The sequence below is a fragment of the Hyperoodon ampullatus genome (assembly GCF_949752795.1).
Source record: "Hyperoodon ampullatus genome assembly, chromosome: 18".
NCBI lineage: Eukaryota > Metazoa > Chordata > Mammalia > Artiodactyla > Ziphiidae > Hyperoodon > Hyperoodon ampullatus.
This window is the reverse complement of record NC_136931.1, coordinates 55,504,950-55,519,771: the sequence shown is the minus strand read 5'-3', so window position 1 is coordinate 55,519,771 and position 14,822 is coordinate 55,504,950. Positions and strand designations below refer to the sequence as shown.

General features: G+C 53.5%; 1 protein-coding gene across 2 annotated transcripts; it reads left to right on the top strand.

Moving 5' to 3' along the window:
• Positions 1-41: 41 nt before the first annotated feature.
• On the top strand, positions 42-13,499 carry GYS1 (glycogen synthase 1; the record flags this gene model as incomplete). 2 transcript variants are annotated; one of them, XM_079723022.1, is made up of 16 exons in its annotated part: positions 42-159; positions 1,567-1,748; positions 3,706-3,897; positions 4,998-5,183; positions 5,424-5,568; positions 6,408-6,525; positions 6,819-6,939; positions 7,249-7,355; positions 8,585-8,644; positions 8,735-8,813; positions 10,504-10,617; positions 10,906-11,032; positions 12,024-12,119; positions 12,310-12,473; positions 12,933-13,013; positions 13,176-13,499. In XM_079723022.1, 16 exons carry the CDS (start codon positions 42-44, stop codon positions 13,497-13,499), a joined length of 2,214 nt encoding a protein of 737 aa, XP_079579148.1. The 2 variants fall into 2 exon arrangements, with proteins under 2 accessions (XP_079579148.1, XP_079579149.1); XM_079723023.1 differs by lacking the exon at positions 3,706-3,897.
• Between the last annotated feature and the right edge of the window lie 1,323 nt (positions 13,500-14,822).

Sequence of the window (14,822 nt, the reverse complement as noted above, 5' to 3'; positions counted from 1 at the left end):
CCCCTACCTGTGGCCCCCGGAGCCCTCTAACCGCGTCGGCCATGCCTCTAAACCGCACTTTGTCCATGTCCTCACTGCCAGGACTGGAGGACTGGGAGGATGAATTCGACCTGGAGAACACAGTGCTCTTTGAGGTGGCCTGGGAGGTGGCCAACAAGGGTGAGCATGCCGGGCGGAGGGACCCGGACGAGAAGGGCAGTCGGGCATGGGGGCCCGGAACTGTAGAGTAACGGAGGAACGAGTCTGCATGGCATGACTCTTCGGTCCTGGGCAAGGAGCCTGTGACTCCTGTGTCCTTGGGGAGGGACTGGAGTTTGTCCCCTGTGCGCTGGAGGGAGGGGATGGGTCGCCTAAGATGAAAGGAGGTTGGAAACCCAGGTCCTGGGTCCTAGGGGTGACGGGGCTAACATGAAAAAAGACCAGAGACCTGGGTCCTCAGTAGGGAAGGAGATGGGGGGAGGGGTTTTGCACTTCAGAACTGTGGCCCTAGGCGGAAGGGTCTTGGGATGTAACTCCGGATTTGGGAGAGAGCCCACTTGGAGATACGATGCGTGAATCGTGGTGGGAGAATTTGGGGAACTGGTCATTTGAGAGTAAAGATATGAAGGGGCTGGAGACCCTAATTCTTAGGTCCTAGGCTGAGAGAGAGTTAGGACCTGGATGCCTGGGTTCTGAGGGCCTGAGCTCTGGGTTCTTAGGAATAGAGGAGCCTGTAGCCTCAGACACATGCGCGCAGAAATGGGGAAAGGCTGGAAAGTCCTAAGCTGGTCAAGGGCTGGGCCCTGGGATGGGGGTGGCTGGGGGCCTGGATTTCTGGGTTCTGGGCTCCAAAGGTCCTGAGGTTCTGGGTGTGGAGAAGGCTGGGGCTGGAATCCCAAGAGCTAGGCAATCTAGAAGAAAGGGAGCTGGGATTTTGCTTTGCTGAGTCCTGGGAGAGAAAGGGGAGGTCTGTGAACATGGAGACAGGGATCTCCAGGGCCCAGGCTTCAGGAGGTAAGGAGGCTGGAGGCCCAGACTCCTGGGTCTGGAATGGAGTCATGGGAGGGGCAGGTCCTTGCATGCCTGTTTCCCATGTCGGGAGAGGGAACTGAGGCACAGGTCGGCAGAGTCCCTGGGGGGTGAGGACTAACAGCTCTGGCTTCTTTTGGGCAACTCCGAGAACCTAAATGAGGCCACAAAGAGGGATTCTCCCTTACTGTGTCCTGGAGCCTGACTGGGAATTAAATCCAGCTCCTGTAAGCTGGGAACTCAAGAAGCTAGGCCCTAATAACCCTTGTCAGCTTCTGTCCTCCTCAGCCCCAGCCCCTAATTCCCTCACACCTAGAAGCCTAGGCCCCCAGCCCCTTCTCTCAGACTCAGCACCCTCCTCCCTTCAAGTCCCGACCCCAGCCCCCTTCTCCCATAGACCCAGGAGTACTGTCCATCCGCCCTCTCCCTCCTTCCTCTGACTCTGAAGTGTGGGCTCTCAGGCCCCTTTTCCCTCTGAGCCAGAGGTCCGGGACTCCCGCGGCACACCCGCCCCCCAACCCTGCCCCAGGCCCCAGATCTGTGGACCTCTGCCCACAGTGGGTGGCATTTACACGGTGCTGCAGACGAAGGCGAAGGTGACAGGGGATGAGTGGGGCGACAACTACTACCTGGTGGGACCGTACACGGAGCAGGGCGTGAGGACCCAGGTGGAACTGCTCGAGCCCCCGACCCCAGCCCTGAAGAGGACGCTGGACTCCATGAACAGCAAGGGCTGCAAGGTGGGACATGGCCTGGCCGAGGGCAGGGTGGGGGCAGCAGAAAGAGAAGGAGCAGGGGATGGACAGCCCCAGGGAGAGAGGGAGGCATGGACAGAAACTCAGGATGGCCCAGCACTTTCCCGGGCAGACATCGGACAGACACTCAGACAGATGCAGGAGCCCGTGAAGTGAGTGGGTGCACCCCCAGCTCGAAGACATTGTTGAATGGACAGACAGACAGCAGGTATGAGACAGACTGAAAGATGGTCCCAAGAGGCCAAGATCCTCAGATCCAGAGAGAGGAAAAGAGCTAGATGGACAGCCAGACAAAAGCCAGGGGAGGTGGACTTGAGGGTGAGGCAGGAGGCCAGAGCAGGAGTTCTGGAGCCTGAAGTTCAAATTCGCCTTCTCTGCTTCCTGCCTTGTGACCTTGGCGAATGAACATGCTGATAGCTTCCTCTTTATAGGTTTCCTGGGAGGATGAACTAGGTCATAAAAAGCCTTCAGCCCAGGCCCTGGCATGCAGTTAGTACTGTCTGTGAGCTGTTATCGTCGCGGTTATTATCATCGTCATTATTACTGAAAGCAGCCACACTTGCAGAGTGAGGTGGACAGGCAGGCAAAGGAGAAAGCCAGATGGAGAGAGGCTGAGTGTTCCAAAAAGTGATGGTGGCCCCAGTGGTTCGAGCAATAGGGAAATAGAGTCCAGATACAGAAAAGAGGTAGCCTGATGTTTTAGAGAGAAGGATCTCGAAGGAGAGAGGAAGATGGAGTATTGAGGAAGAGAGGAGAGGTAGGCAGGCAAACCCAGGGGACAGAGTTTTGGATGCGCAGCCAGGAATTAAAAGGGGGAGGGGAAGAATAAAAAAGAGGAAGGGAGAGTCCCAGGCACCCAATGAGAATTGAAGGATGAGGACAGAGAAGTGGCTGTCCCCCAGGGAGAGGGCCATCAGGCAGCAGGGCTGAGGTACAGACATTGGGGTCTGGGAGGGAGAGGTACAATGCTGCCTTCATTCGTTCACAGCCTCTGATTTGGGGTGGGGTCTGGAGTCCAGTTAGACGGGACTGTGTCCCTAAGGAACCCTAGGGCAGCCCAGTTCCTCCCCCATGGCAGCTGCTGTCCATGTGCTGGGGGCCTAAGAATAGCCCCCCCAGCAAAAGGGCAGACAACAGCTGGGAGGGGGAGGAGCATAGGGGGTCAGGCGCCCAAAGCCGGGAAAAGCCAGGTTGGGGAGGAGTAGGACGGCTTGTCGGCCGCACAGAGCCGTGGCAGCAGGCCCAGAATCCGGGCCACGGTCTCAGGAGGAAAGCAACAGATCAATGAAACGTGGCAGGGCCAGAAATGCGACCGAGAGGCTTAGAAACACGGCAGTGGGTAGAAAAATGTAGCCCTCATGCATGGAAAGTGGGTGGGCAGTGTTAGAAATGAGGCTGCGAAGTACAAGATGGGCCTATGGGCAGAGAAAAGAGGAAGCAGGTGACCAATATATGGCGAAAGGATCAGAAACAAGGGAGCGAGTGGAAGAAGAAGGATCCAGTACAAGGAGTGAGCGGCAGAAAGGAAAGATAATGGGAGAAAGCAGCATTATGGTTGGTGAGAGAAATGTGGCAGCGAACACAGAAGCAAGGCAGCGGGCTGGAGAAATGATTAGCAGGGTGGAAAAATAACGCAGTGGGGGCACAGAGATGGGACATGTGCAATGTGGGTTTATAAGTAGAGAAGAGAGGCAACTGTTAGAGAAACTAAGCAAGGGATAGGGAGATGCTGCAGCCGAGATGGGAAAAAATTGTGGAGGGAATAACTAATGGCAAATAGAGAAATAAGGCAGCAGGTGAGAAATTAGCAGCAGATACAGAAACAGAAGGTAGAAGCACCGAGGCCATGAGCCCAGACGTCTCCCTGGGGATGGGAGAAACGCAGTTGTTGTGCCCAGAGACAGGTGGCCAAAACCCTAAGCCTCCCTGTGTCCCCCTGCAGGTGTATTTCGGGCGCTGGCTGATCGAGGGGGGCCCCCTGGTGGTGCTCCTCGACGTGGGGGCCTCAGCCTGGGCCCTGGAGCGCTGGAAGGGGGAGCTATGGGACACGTGCAACATCGGGGTGCCCTGGTATGACCGGGAAGGCAACGACGCCGTCCTTTTTGGCTTCCTCACCACCTGGTTCCTGGGTGAGGTAGGCCCCACTGCCAATCCCCGTGTCACTCCTTTCGACCCCAGGCCCCAAATTACAATGGCCACCCGAGGCCAGAGGGTGGCTAGTGTCTCCCAGAGCATTCTGGGAGTTGTAGTCCTTTAAACCGAGGATTAGCTCTGATCTCTGGCAATATGGATATCCAGGGGCCAAGACTCTTCTTTCCTCAAAGACCCAGTCTCCCAACCCCAGCTTCATTCACTCCAGTCTTCCAAATATAGGAATTCTAAGCCAATTGCTCTCGGGGAGGCTGGCTTGACGGGAGGGCTTACCCCCAGGGAGTTCTGGGAGTTGTAGTTCTCTAATATGGGCGGGACTTGGCTCTCAGATGGGTCCCCGGATGTTTGGGAATCCCCAGCCTATCTGAGAACCAGGAACCCCAATTCGGACCTTCTCTTAGGTTTTAAAAGGCTCAAGAAACTGTTTCCCATACCCTGGGACAGTTTATGAATTGGCTGCTCCTAGGGCATTCTGGGAGTTGTAGTCCTTCAACCAGTATCCGGCACAGGTCTACTCTTTATTTTTTTTTAATTTTATTTATTTATTTATTTTGCGGTACGCGGGCCTGTCACTGTTGTGGCCTCTCCCGTTGCGGAGCACAGGCTCTGGACGCGCAGGCTCAGCGGCCATGGCTCACGGGCCCAGCCGCTCCGCGGCATGTGGGATCTTCCCAGACCAGGGCACAAATCCGTGTCCCCTGCATCGGCAGGTGGACTCTCAACCACTGCGCCACCAGGGAAGCCCAGGTCTACTCTTGATTGACATAAAAGGTGTCCAGGAATTGTGTTCAGGACTTGGGGACACTAAAACTTTGGTCTTTCCAATTCAGCCCTTTTGGGACTTAGAAGGTTGGTCAAAAAAACACAGCTCCCATCAACCTCTGGGAATGAGGTCAGCTAGTCTGGCTGCCTTAAGGATTTAGAGCTCCTTGTCCCATGGGGATTGCAATGGGTCACCACCCACTCTGTGCGGTTGTGGGGATAGATTGACCTCTCCCCTGCTTCCTCATCCACGTTGGGGATTGCTGGTTGTCTTCACAACACACATGGAGACACAGTGGCCCTATCCCTATTGTCCCACAGTTCCTGGCCCAGAGCGAGGAGAAACCATATGTGGTTGCACACTTCCATGAGTGGTTGGCGGGCATCGGGCTCTGCCTATGCCGTGCCCGGCGGCTGCCCGTGGCTACCATCTTCACGACCCATGCCACGCTGCTGGGGCGATACCTGTGTGCCGGTGCCGTGGACTTCTACAACAACCTGGAGAATGTGAGCTGGGAGCGTGGCAGATGGGGGTTGCCAATATTTCAGGACAGCCCAAGGCTGTCTGCAAAGCCCAAGGGGATCAAGTTCCTTCTTCCCCCAGGACCCAGGAATCCAAGTCCCCCACCCCCTCCACCCTCAGGCCCAGGAGTCCAGCTTCAAGGCCCAATCTCCCCTAAGACCCTGGAGTCTGGACCGCCTGTCTTCTCCCCATTTCTAACCTGATTGCCCTCCCTCCCTACCCAGTTCAACGTGGACAAGGAAGCAGGTGAGAGGCAAATCTATCACCGCTACTGCATGGAGCGGGCGGCAGCCCACTGTGCTCATGTCTTCACTACCGTGTCCCAGATTACCGCCATTGAGGCTCAGCACCTACTCAAAAGGAAACCAGGTAGGAAATAGGCCTGGGTCCGTAGACATAAACGAGGTAGTCTATGCCAAGGCCTGTTCCAATGTTTTTGCTGTAAAGAGCAGAGAACTACAACTCCTAGAATGCCTAGGTTGGTGACCTGAATATGAGGCTGCCTGGCTGCATGCCCTAGAGGCTAATGGGAAGTGTAGTTTCTTTAATTTCAGAAATGGTAAAATTCTTTTACTGGCTAATGTAGATATTGGTCTTCTGAAAGAGGAAGGAGGTTCCTTGGATTTTGTTTTTGAGAAAAGCAGTGTTGGAACCAGTTATTCTTCCCAAACTATAGCATCCATTCTCAATGGGTATAAGGTGAGAACTATAACTCCCAGAAGACCTTTGGCTGTCCAACTCCTTATATTCCTGGAATTTTGCCCCAGGAGCTGATGGAGGTTATAGTTTTTCACTGATATGCTTTAATTTCTATGAGAATAGGAAATGGTTGGGGCCCTAAAAGAGGCTTGAAGATAGAGAAGCAGGATGGGGACATTGACTCATTCCCCCAGCTCAGGGTGGCATAGGGGAAACAAAAGAGCTACAACTCCCAGAAGCCCCGATGTTGCTCTGTTCCCTGTCTGGTTAGCCATTCACAGGGGCTGATGGGACTTGTAGTCAGGCTTGTGAATATAAGCATGCAATATTGGGCAAGAAGGTGTCTGAGTGGCAGAGCAGCTGGGTCACCACAGGAGCTCACTGGGGAGCTGTCGAAACAAAGACATTGTGAAAGGAAAGGGGTCTTTCCTTCATTTATTCATTCAGCCACATTGATCTGAACGAAGAAATGAAGAAATGAAATGTGGGACCTTCTCCCCCAATCCCAGATATCGTGACCCCCAATGGACTGAATGTGAAGAAATTCTCTGCCATGCATGAGTTCCAGAACCTCCATGCTCAGAGCAAGGCTCGAATCCAGGAGTTTGTGCGGGGCCATTTTTATGGGTATGTAGGCCAGATACCTAGGTCTTGAGAGAGAGGGTGGCTGGGAACCTAGACTCCTGGGGCCAACAGAGGGGACAGCTGAGGACTCAGCCTTTTGAGTTCTTGAGCACCAGAACAATGGTTGAGTATTTAAGGAAATCCCCATCTAAGGAGAAAAAAACAATTCCCAGGAGTTCCCATGATGCCTCTGTCCTAAGATGTTCTTTGCCCCTGTGGCTTCTGGGGTTTGTAGTTTCAAGGCTGGGGCCAGTGGGTGAGGGTCTTGGCTTCACCCTGTCTTGTGGCTTCTTTAGGCACCTGGACTTCAACTTGGACAAGACCTTGTACTTCTTTATCGCTGGCCGCTACGAATTCTCCAACAAGGGGGCCGATGTCTTTCTAGAGGCCTTGGCCCGGCTCAACTATCTGCTCAGAGTAAGGCCTGGTCTGCAAGGGGACAAGGAGGATGAGAAAATCAGTACATGACTGGGGAGAACAGACCTGGGGAGGTGGGGGCAGGGAAACCCATGTGTAAAACAGGAGTGTAGGGACCCAGAAAGAAGATCAGAGTCCCCGTGGGAATGGTAGCTCTGTCCTATAATTCTCCTTGACAGTAAGGGGCATGGCAGGGTCCTCGTGGTCTTGGGGGCTGCAAAAGGGTGGATGGTCTCAGACTTCTCCCATGTGATCCTCACACACTCACATGCACACACACACACACACCTTCCCTTTCCTCTGCCCCAGGTGAATGGCAGCGAGCAGACAGTGGTTGCCTTCTTCATCATGCCAGCTCGGACCAACAATTTCAACGTGGAAACCCTTAAGGGCCAAGCCGTGCGCAAGCAGCTTTGGTCAGCAGCCCTCGGCCCGGCATCCCTGCCGCTCCCACTCCCAGCTGTGTGCTTTGGGTCCCCTGTTTCTCCTGGAGTCTCAGTTTTGTCATCTGTGACATGATCAACCCATCCCCCACCTGATTCCCAGCAAAGTTACTTGCTCCAGATGCCTGCAACTCGGGGGCAGTACGAAGTCGCAGTCGCAGGCAGGACAAGTGTGACAGCATGACCAGGGCTCTGGTATCAAGCTGGCGAGATCCCGCTCATGCCCCTGTCCTGCTCTGGCTTTGTGACTTTAGGCAAACCACTCCCCATCTTCAAGCCTCAGTTTCCTCATCTGTAAAAAAACACCCATTAGCCATCAGCTATTTCTTGAGCTCCTACTGCGTGCCAGGTGCTGTTCTAGGCACTGGGAACACAGCTGTGAGGCAGAGAAGATAAAATCCCTGCCCTCATTGTGTTCACATTCTAGAAAGTTCTATAGAAAGCGCTCTGGCAAAAAAAAAGCAGGACTGGAATATGAGACAGGGTTGTCAGGACAGGCCACACTGAGTAAGTGCCAGCAAGTAGAGACCAAGAGTGGAAACAAGGGAGGAAGCCCTGTGTGTATCTGGGGAACAGCATTTCAGGCAGAGGGAATGGCAAGTGCAAAGGCCCTGAGGCATGTTTGAGAAACAGCAAGGAAGCCAGCGGGGCTGAAGCAGAGTACCCTAGGAGATGGGGTAGAAAATGAGGCCAGAGCTACGAGAGGACCACGAACAGGAATGTCAATGAAGTTGTAGGGTGGCACTCTTTGCTAGCTTTACTTGTGTCCATACATTTTTCTCTCCCAGAATTTTTTTTTCTCTTTTTATCAAATGGGGCTTAGCATCACTACTACCAGGACTAGCCCAAGTCCTAATAATAGCTGACATTTTTGGAAGGCTCACTGTATGATGGGCACTGTGCCCTTTTTGTCATGACCTCATCGAATTCTACTGCAAACCTTTGAGGTTGCTTCTATTTTTATCCCCATCTGACAGATGAGGCATTGAAGTCAGAGAGGGAAGGCCACCTGTCCCTGGCCACAGAGCTGATGCAAAGCACAAGGGATCCGAGCCTTCCAGGGCCTATTCCATGAGTCCCCATCCTCCAGCCAGAAATTCCCAGAGCTTCTCTGCTCAGACCTCAACTTCCCAGCTGCCCCAGAAGCCTAACAAGAAACGGCAGCTGGTCTGTAAGTGATGTTATCACTCTGCTCCTTCCAGGGATACGGCCAACACAGTGAAGGAGAAGTTTGGGAGGAAGCTTTATGAATCCTTGCTGGTGTGAGTGTCCCGCCCTCAGCCCTGCATCCTCCTGGGCTCTAAACCCTCTCATCACCCATTCCCAGATGCATCCCCCTGCTCGCCTTACAGGGGGAGCCTCCCAGACATGAACAAGATGCTGGACAAGGAGGACTTCACTATGATGAAGAGAGCCATCTTTGCCACGCAGGTATGGTTTGGACTTCTGAGTCGAAAGATGGCGATTCCCAGCAGCCCTGGAGGCAGCTTGCCGTGTTAGCTCTGACCCCAGAGATGGCTGGGAGTTCTGCTTTGTTGGCAGCCCTTATTCAAGGAATCAATTCTGAAGTCAGAAGGGTGTGCGTGAGCTGACTGGTAGAACTTCAATTCCCAGAAGGCTTTAGGGCAGCCTGCTTTCCCACAGCTTATTCTGCCACAGAGACTGCTGGGAGTTGTAGTTTCTTTGAGTCCTTGGGGATCCATGAACAAAAGGTGGAAGGGACCTTAAACTAAAGTCAAGAGAGCCACAAAAGGAGAACTGCAACTCCCAGCTAACCCTGGGCCTTGCTGCAAGCTACCTCCACCTCTTCCCCCAGAGACTGCTGGGAGTGGTAGTTTTGTTGGGCCTCTAGGGATAGAGCCAGGTCAGCTAAAAAAATTATTTCGGGACTTCCCTGGCAGTCCAGGGGTTAAGACTCTCTACTTTAAATACAGGGGGTGTGGGTTCGATCCCTGGTTGGGGACTAAGATCCCACGTGCTGCATGGTGTGATCAAAGAAGAAGAAAAAACAACAATAAAAACAAAAAACAACAGTTATTCACTGAAGAACATTGAAAACTTTCAGCAGCTACTGTTTCTTATCCCACTGGTTGTGTCTTAGTCTCAATACCCCTGGGAGTTGTAGCTTCTTTAGATACCTGGGGTTAATTAGATGGGTGGGAAACCTTAGAGAAAATTGGCAGTCACAAAATGAGAACCATAACTCCCAGCAGCCCCCAGGGCTTTCTGCTACCTTGACTCTTCCCTTGCCCCAGAAACTTCTGGGAATTCGAGTTCTTTTATTCTCTGGAGTCAAGGGTTTTTGGTACCTGTGGTCAGGGTTGGTGATTTGCCCCAGTCCTGGGGAATGGAAACCAAGACAGCCAAGTTGCACAACAAGGTGTGAATTGTTTTTGGTCAAACTGTAATTTCCAGTAGTTCCTAAGGCAGTCGGCCTCACTGAGGATGTTTCTGCCATGGGGCTGCTGGGAGTTGTAGTTTCCTGGGCTCCTGGAATCAGTAGACTGAAGATGAGTAGATCTTTTAATGAGAGGAATGATGGGACAGCTGCAAAGAACTATATATCCCAGCAGCCCCTGGGACTGCTATCGCACTAGCTCTGTCTTCCTCCAGTGGCTCTTGGGAATTGTGGTTTCTTTGGGCCTCTTTTGAGGGTGGAGGTGGAGAGAATACAGGATGGAGAGTAAAAGGAACTTGGAGAGAAAGAGATCCAGGATTTTCATAAGAAAACTATAACTTCCAGCAAGCAGCCCCTTAAAGGCACAGCCCCCATCAACTGCTGGGAGTTACAGTCCCTTTGGGTTTCTTTGTTGAGAGCCCAGAGTACAGAACAAGATAGCTACAACTCCCTCTAGTCTGTGAGGCATGTTAACACTGGTTCTGCCTCTAAGACAGCTGGAATTGTAGTTTCTTTTCGGCTTATGGTGGTTAAAGGGAAAAGAAAACCTTTACCAATAGAGCCAAGTAGGAAATCTACAACTCCTGGTAAGCTCTTGGGTTTGTTGCCCCACAACCTGATGGGAATTGTCTCCTTAGATCCCCAGGATGAGCATGGCTCATGGGGAAGTAGGAAGCCCTCTGTCCCTTGCTGACCCCCCCACCCCACTTGTGGCCCCTACAGCGGCAGTCTTTCCCTCCTGTGTGCACCCACAATATGCTGGACGACTCCTCAGATCCTATTTTGACCACCATCCGCCGAATTGGCCTCTTCAATAGTAGTGCCGACAGGGTCAAGGTGAGGGCACTGGCCAGGGTGGGTTGGGCATGGGTGGGGGTGGGGGTGCTGGGGAGGGCGGTGATATGGGGGCTGGAGCCTGAGCCTCACATTCCCCACCTCCCCTGGTATATCAAAGGATTGCAATGTTTAGAAAGAACCTTTGCTTCTGAGGCAGACAGACTTGGATTCCATTCTTTGTCCTGACACTGTCTTGTGTGGCTTTAGACAACTTTTTCATTCTCTCTGGGATCCCCATGGAGTAGCTAAATAAGGTGCTCGGGCTGAGCCCTTGTTTTCCACTGCCAGGTGATTTTTCACCCGGAGTTCCTCTCCTCCACGAGCCCCCTGCTCCCTGTGGACTATGAGGAGTTTGTCCGCGGCTGCCACCTGGGCGTCTTCCCCTCCTACTATGAGCCTTGGGGCTACACACCAGGTGAGTTCAGCGTCTGGCGGGATCCCAGGACAAGGGACTGGCCCTCCCTGAGCTCCAGACTCCTCCTTTGCAAAACAGGAACAATGAAAACAGTCTGTTCATGTGTTTTTGTGACACAGTAGCTCATGTGAGTAACTAGAGGGCTGATGTCAGAGTTCACACATGATTTCTCCCAATTTGCTACTGTTTGGTTCCCCAAAACAACAACAGCTAAATGCACGGTTCTCTAACAATCAAGCTACTTTCATATGTTTTTAAGGCAAAATAAATACCACATTTGCTGTAATATTTCTTAAATGATGAGTAATTTGACAAGTCTTTTAAACTGTGCTTGTGTGATGAGTAGGAAATTTGCCAGTTTCATCCACGGTTAAAATGGTGCAAAGGTTTTGTGACCAGCTCCAACCCTATTTTTCCCATAAGCCTTGTTATATGTAGTGCCTACTTTTGCAGCTTACAGAGGTTTTTAGAAACACTTATATAAAAATTATAGTAAACTCCTTGAAGCATTTCTCAGCGTTATTTAAGGGAGTAAGCAAGGCGTAGTAGGTGCTCTGTGCACAGTGATAGTAATGAGAGACCTTGTCTTACCTCTTGTCAAAACAGACTATAAAGCTATGACAACCAAAACAGTGCAGTCTGGCACAAAAAGTTGTCTTATAGGTCATGAGGATAAATTAAAACGGTAAACGTTGGCCCAGAGTACCGTGCTCAATAAATTAGCATCCTTATTACCCAGTTATGGACTCTTCCTTACCCTGAGGCCTTGGGGCAAATGAATTCCCTTTTCTGGGCCTAGTAGCTTCCCCTCTAAGGAATAGGGACTATCATACTTTAATGCACAGCCTTATTTGTCTGGTTCCTGACTTGCGCGGCACAGCGCCCGGCTCTTATTAAAGGCGCCAATAGAGGGCGCCATTGGGGCCTTCACTGGGATTTAAGGCAATAAAGAGGGGCAAGCTAAGCGGACCTTTCTCACGCCTTCCCGCAGCTGAGTGCACGGTTATGGGTATCCCCAGTGTCTCCACCAACCTTTCTGGTTTCGGCTGCTTCATGGAGGAACACATCGCAGACCCCTCAGCTTACGGTGAGCGCCCGGAATGAGAGCCGGGACTCTTGGATCCTGGGAAGGAGGGGCGTGGTCTCTTGGGTCACTAAGAGAGGAGGGGGTGGACTCCTGAGTCCCAGTGGGAGGAGGCGTCCTGGTGTCCGCAGAGTCCCAGAGACAATGAAGGTTTCCCCAATCTGTTTTCTGAGACTCGTCCTGGCCCCGACAGGCATCTACATTCTGGACCGGCGTTTCCGAGGCCTGGATGATTCTTGCTCGCAGCTCACCTCCTTCCTCTACAGTTTCTGCCAGCAGAGCCGGCGGCAGCGCATTATCCAGCGGAACCGCACGGAGCGCCTCTCCGACCTTCTGGACTGGAAATACCTAGGCCGGGTATAATTCCCCTCCCTGTCCTCTGCTGGTGAATCAGTCACTTACGGCTCTGGGTCTCTGATCCCCCGTGCCTCGAAAGCTGGCGCAAAGGGCATGGTCTCTTCCTATTTGTAACGCTTGCTGTCCCTTTAAGAAAAGAATCAACTTTCAGACTGGAAGACCACCGAGGTGGGAAGTTCTCTATTTGCATAAGGGTGCGGCCAAAGAGGTACCTCACTGGAGAATTCCGCCCCTGTTAAAGGGGTGTGGCTCAGAGACTGTCCAGTCACAGCTCTACTTATCTACATAAGGGGTGGAGCCTGAAAGACGGATTGGCAGAGGGGCCAACTGGAAACCACCGCAGGGTGTGCTCATCTGCATAAAACCTGTAACCAGGGTTCACCCCACCTCCAAACCTGCTGGGGGCGGGGTCAGGCCCCTGCCCCCTGATGCCCACTCCTCTTCTTTCCCCCCAACAAGTACTACATGTCCGCGCGTCACATGGCGCTGGCCAAGGCCTTTCCAGAACAGTTCACCTACGAGCCCCACGAGGCTGAGGCGGTAAGTGGATCCGGGGTCTCTCTAGGGGGCCAGGGGCTAGAAGGGTGGGGTGAAGTGGGGTGTCCCTCCTGGAGTTGCAAGGCCTCCAGGACGCTGGACTCCCAGGCAGGCTGTAGAGGCCTCTGCTCACTATGCGGTTTGTGCCCACACCTCCGTACGCAGACCCAGGGCTACCGCTACCCGCGGCCAGCCTCAGTGCCACCATCGCCCTCACTGTCGAGACACTCCAGCCCGCACCAGAGCGAGGATGAGGAGGAGCCCCGGGACGGACCACCCGATGAAGATGGCGAGCGCTACGACGAGGACGAGGAGGCTGCCAAGGACCGGCGCAATATCCGCGCCCCGGAGTGGCCGCGCCGCGCCTCCTACACGTCTTCAACCGGCGGGAGCAAGCGCGGCTCGGTGGACACAGCTCCCTCCAGCTCAGTCAGCACCCCCAGCGAGCCCCTCAGCCCCGCCAGCTCCCTGGGCGAGGAGCGCAACTAAGTCCCCTGCCCCGCACTCCCCTGCCAGCCCTGCCTCCCTTATCTGGAGGGTGGATGCAGAATGGCGCTGTCCCTAAACTCCACTCCAGATCCCCAGCCCTCTGTGGGGTCCACAGCCCTACCCCCTCCGCCGTACACTCCAGCCCCTCTACATCCACTCTCGGAATCCCAAACACTCCAGAATCCACAACGCCGTGCCTTTCTTGGGTTCCAGAATGCATAATCTGTGCCCTGGAGTCCCCCAGTCCATCCCAGAGGCCAGGAATCTGCCATTATCCTGCCGTGGTGCCAGAGGTTTTCAGAAACCTGCTCTGTTGCCTTCTATGCTGGGGCTCCTTGAGCCCCTTGCAGCTGGCTAATTTTACAGCATACAGAGCCTGCCATGCTCAGCCCTGGCCCGGGGCCACCAAGCACTGGAAACCACGTGGAGTCCCTGCTAATGAGACAACCAAGTCCAGAGCTGGGGCACTTTCAGGAACTTAATGCAGGTTTAACTCCAGAACTTGGGCTCCAGGCCAGTGCACTCGTGTTTACTCTGATTTAGCCCTCCCTGGGGTGTCCGGCTCTGCCTGGAGGATCCCTCCACCCCTGCTCCCTTCTTCCTCTGCACTTTGGCCAAGCAAGTGGGGGCAGAACCACTTGGCTTCTCATTCCTACTGGAGAACAAGCTGTCTTGGTCTAGATGCCTTTCTGGCCTTTTCTGGACCAGACCCTACTCCTCCTTCCCTGAGTCTGAACTCTTCCCCATATCTCTAAACTCCTGCGCCCTACAGGGAATCCCTCTGCTGAGGACAACTGGCTGTCTTCCCCAGTACCTGCACACATAACCCCCAACCGCTAGACCCACCATGAAACCACTGGGTTCTAGGTCCCAGCTGCCAAATCTAGAACCTCGCCACTTTGCTGCATCCTGGTCCCTTCCCTCTGGTCTAGAACTCAGCCCACTGGATTCTAGAACTTCCATATTTACCTCGAGGCTCTTCCATCCCTAAACTGTGCCCTGCCCCCAGCTTTGGTGAAAGGGAGGGACCCCCTCACGTGTGCTGTGCTGTGTCTGCTGCCCTTGGTTTGCAATTGGGAGGGGGGAGGGCAGAAGCGGTGTGATTGAAGTGTGTCCAGAGATGAAAAAATACATCTATATTTAAGAATCTCAGGTCTAGTCTGACCGGAGGGCTTGGTGGGCCTCAATCCCGGCCCTGCCCTCCTCTTCCCTCCTCTTCACCTCTTGATTCCTCTCCTTGCCCACTGCTGGGTCCCGGTTCTCTTGTCTCATTCTACTGTCTTAGAGACTTGGATTGCCACTGGGTTCCAGTGTTATTTCAAA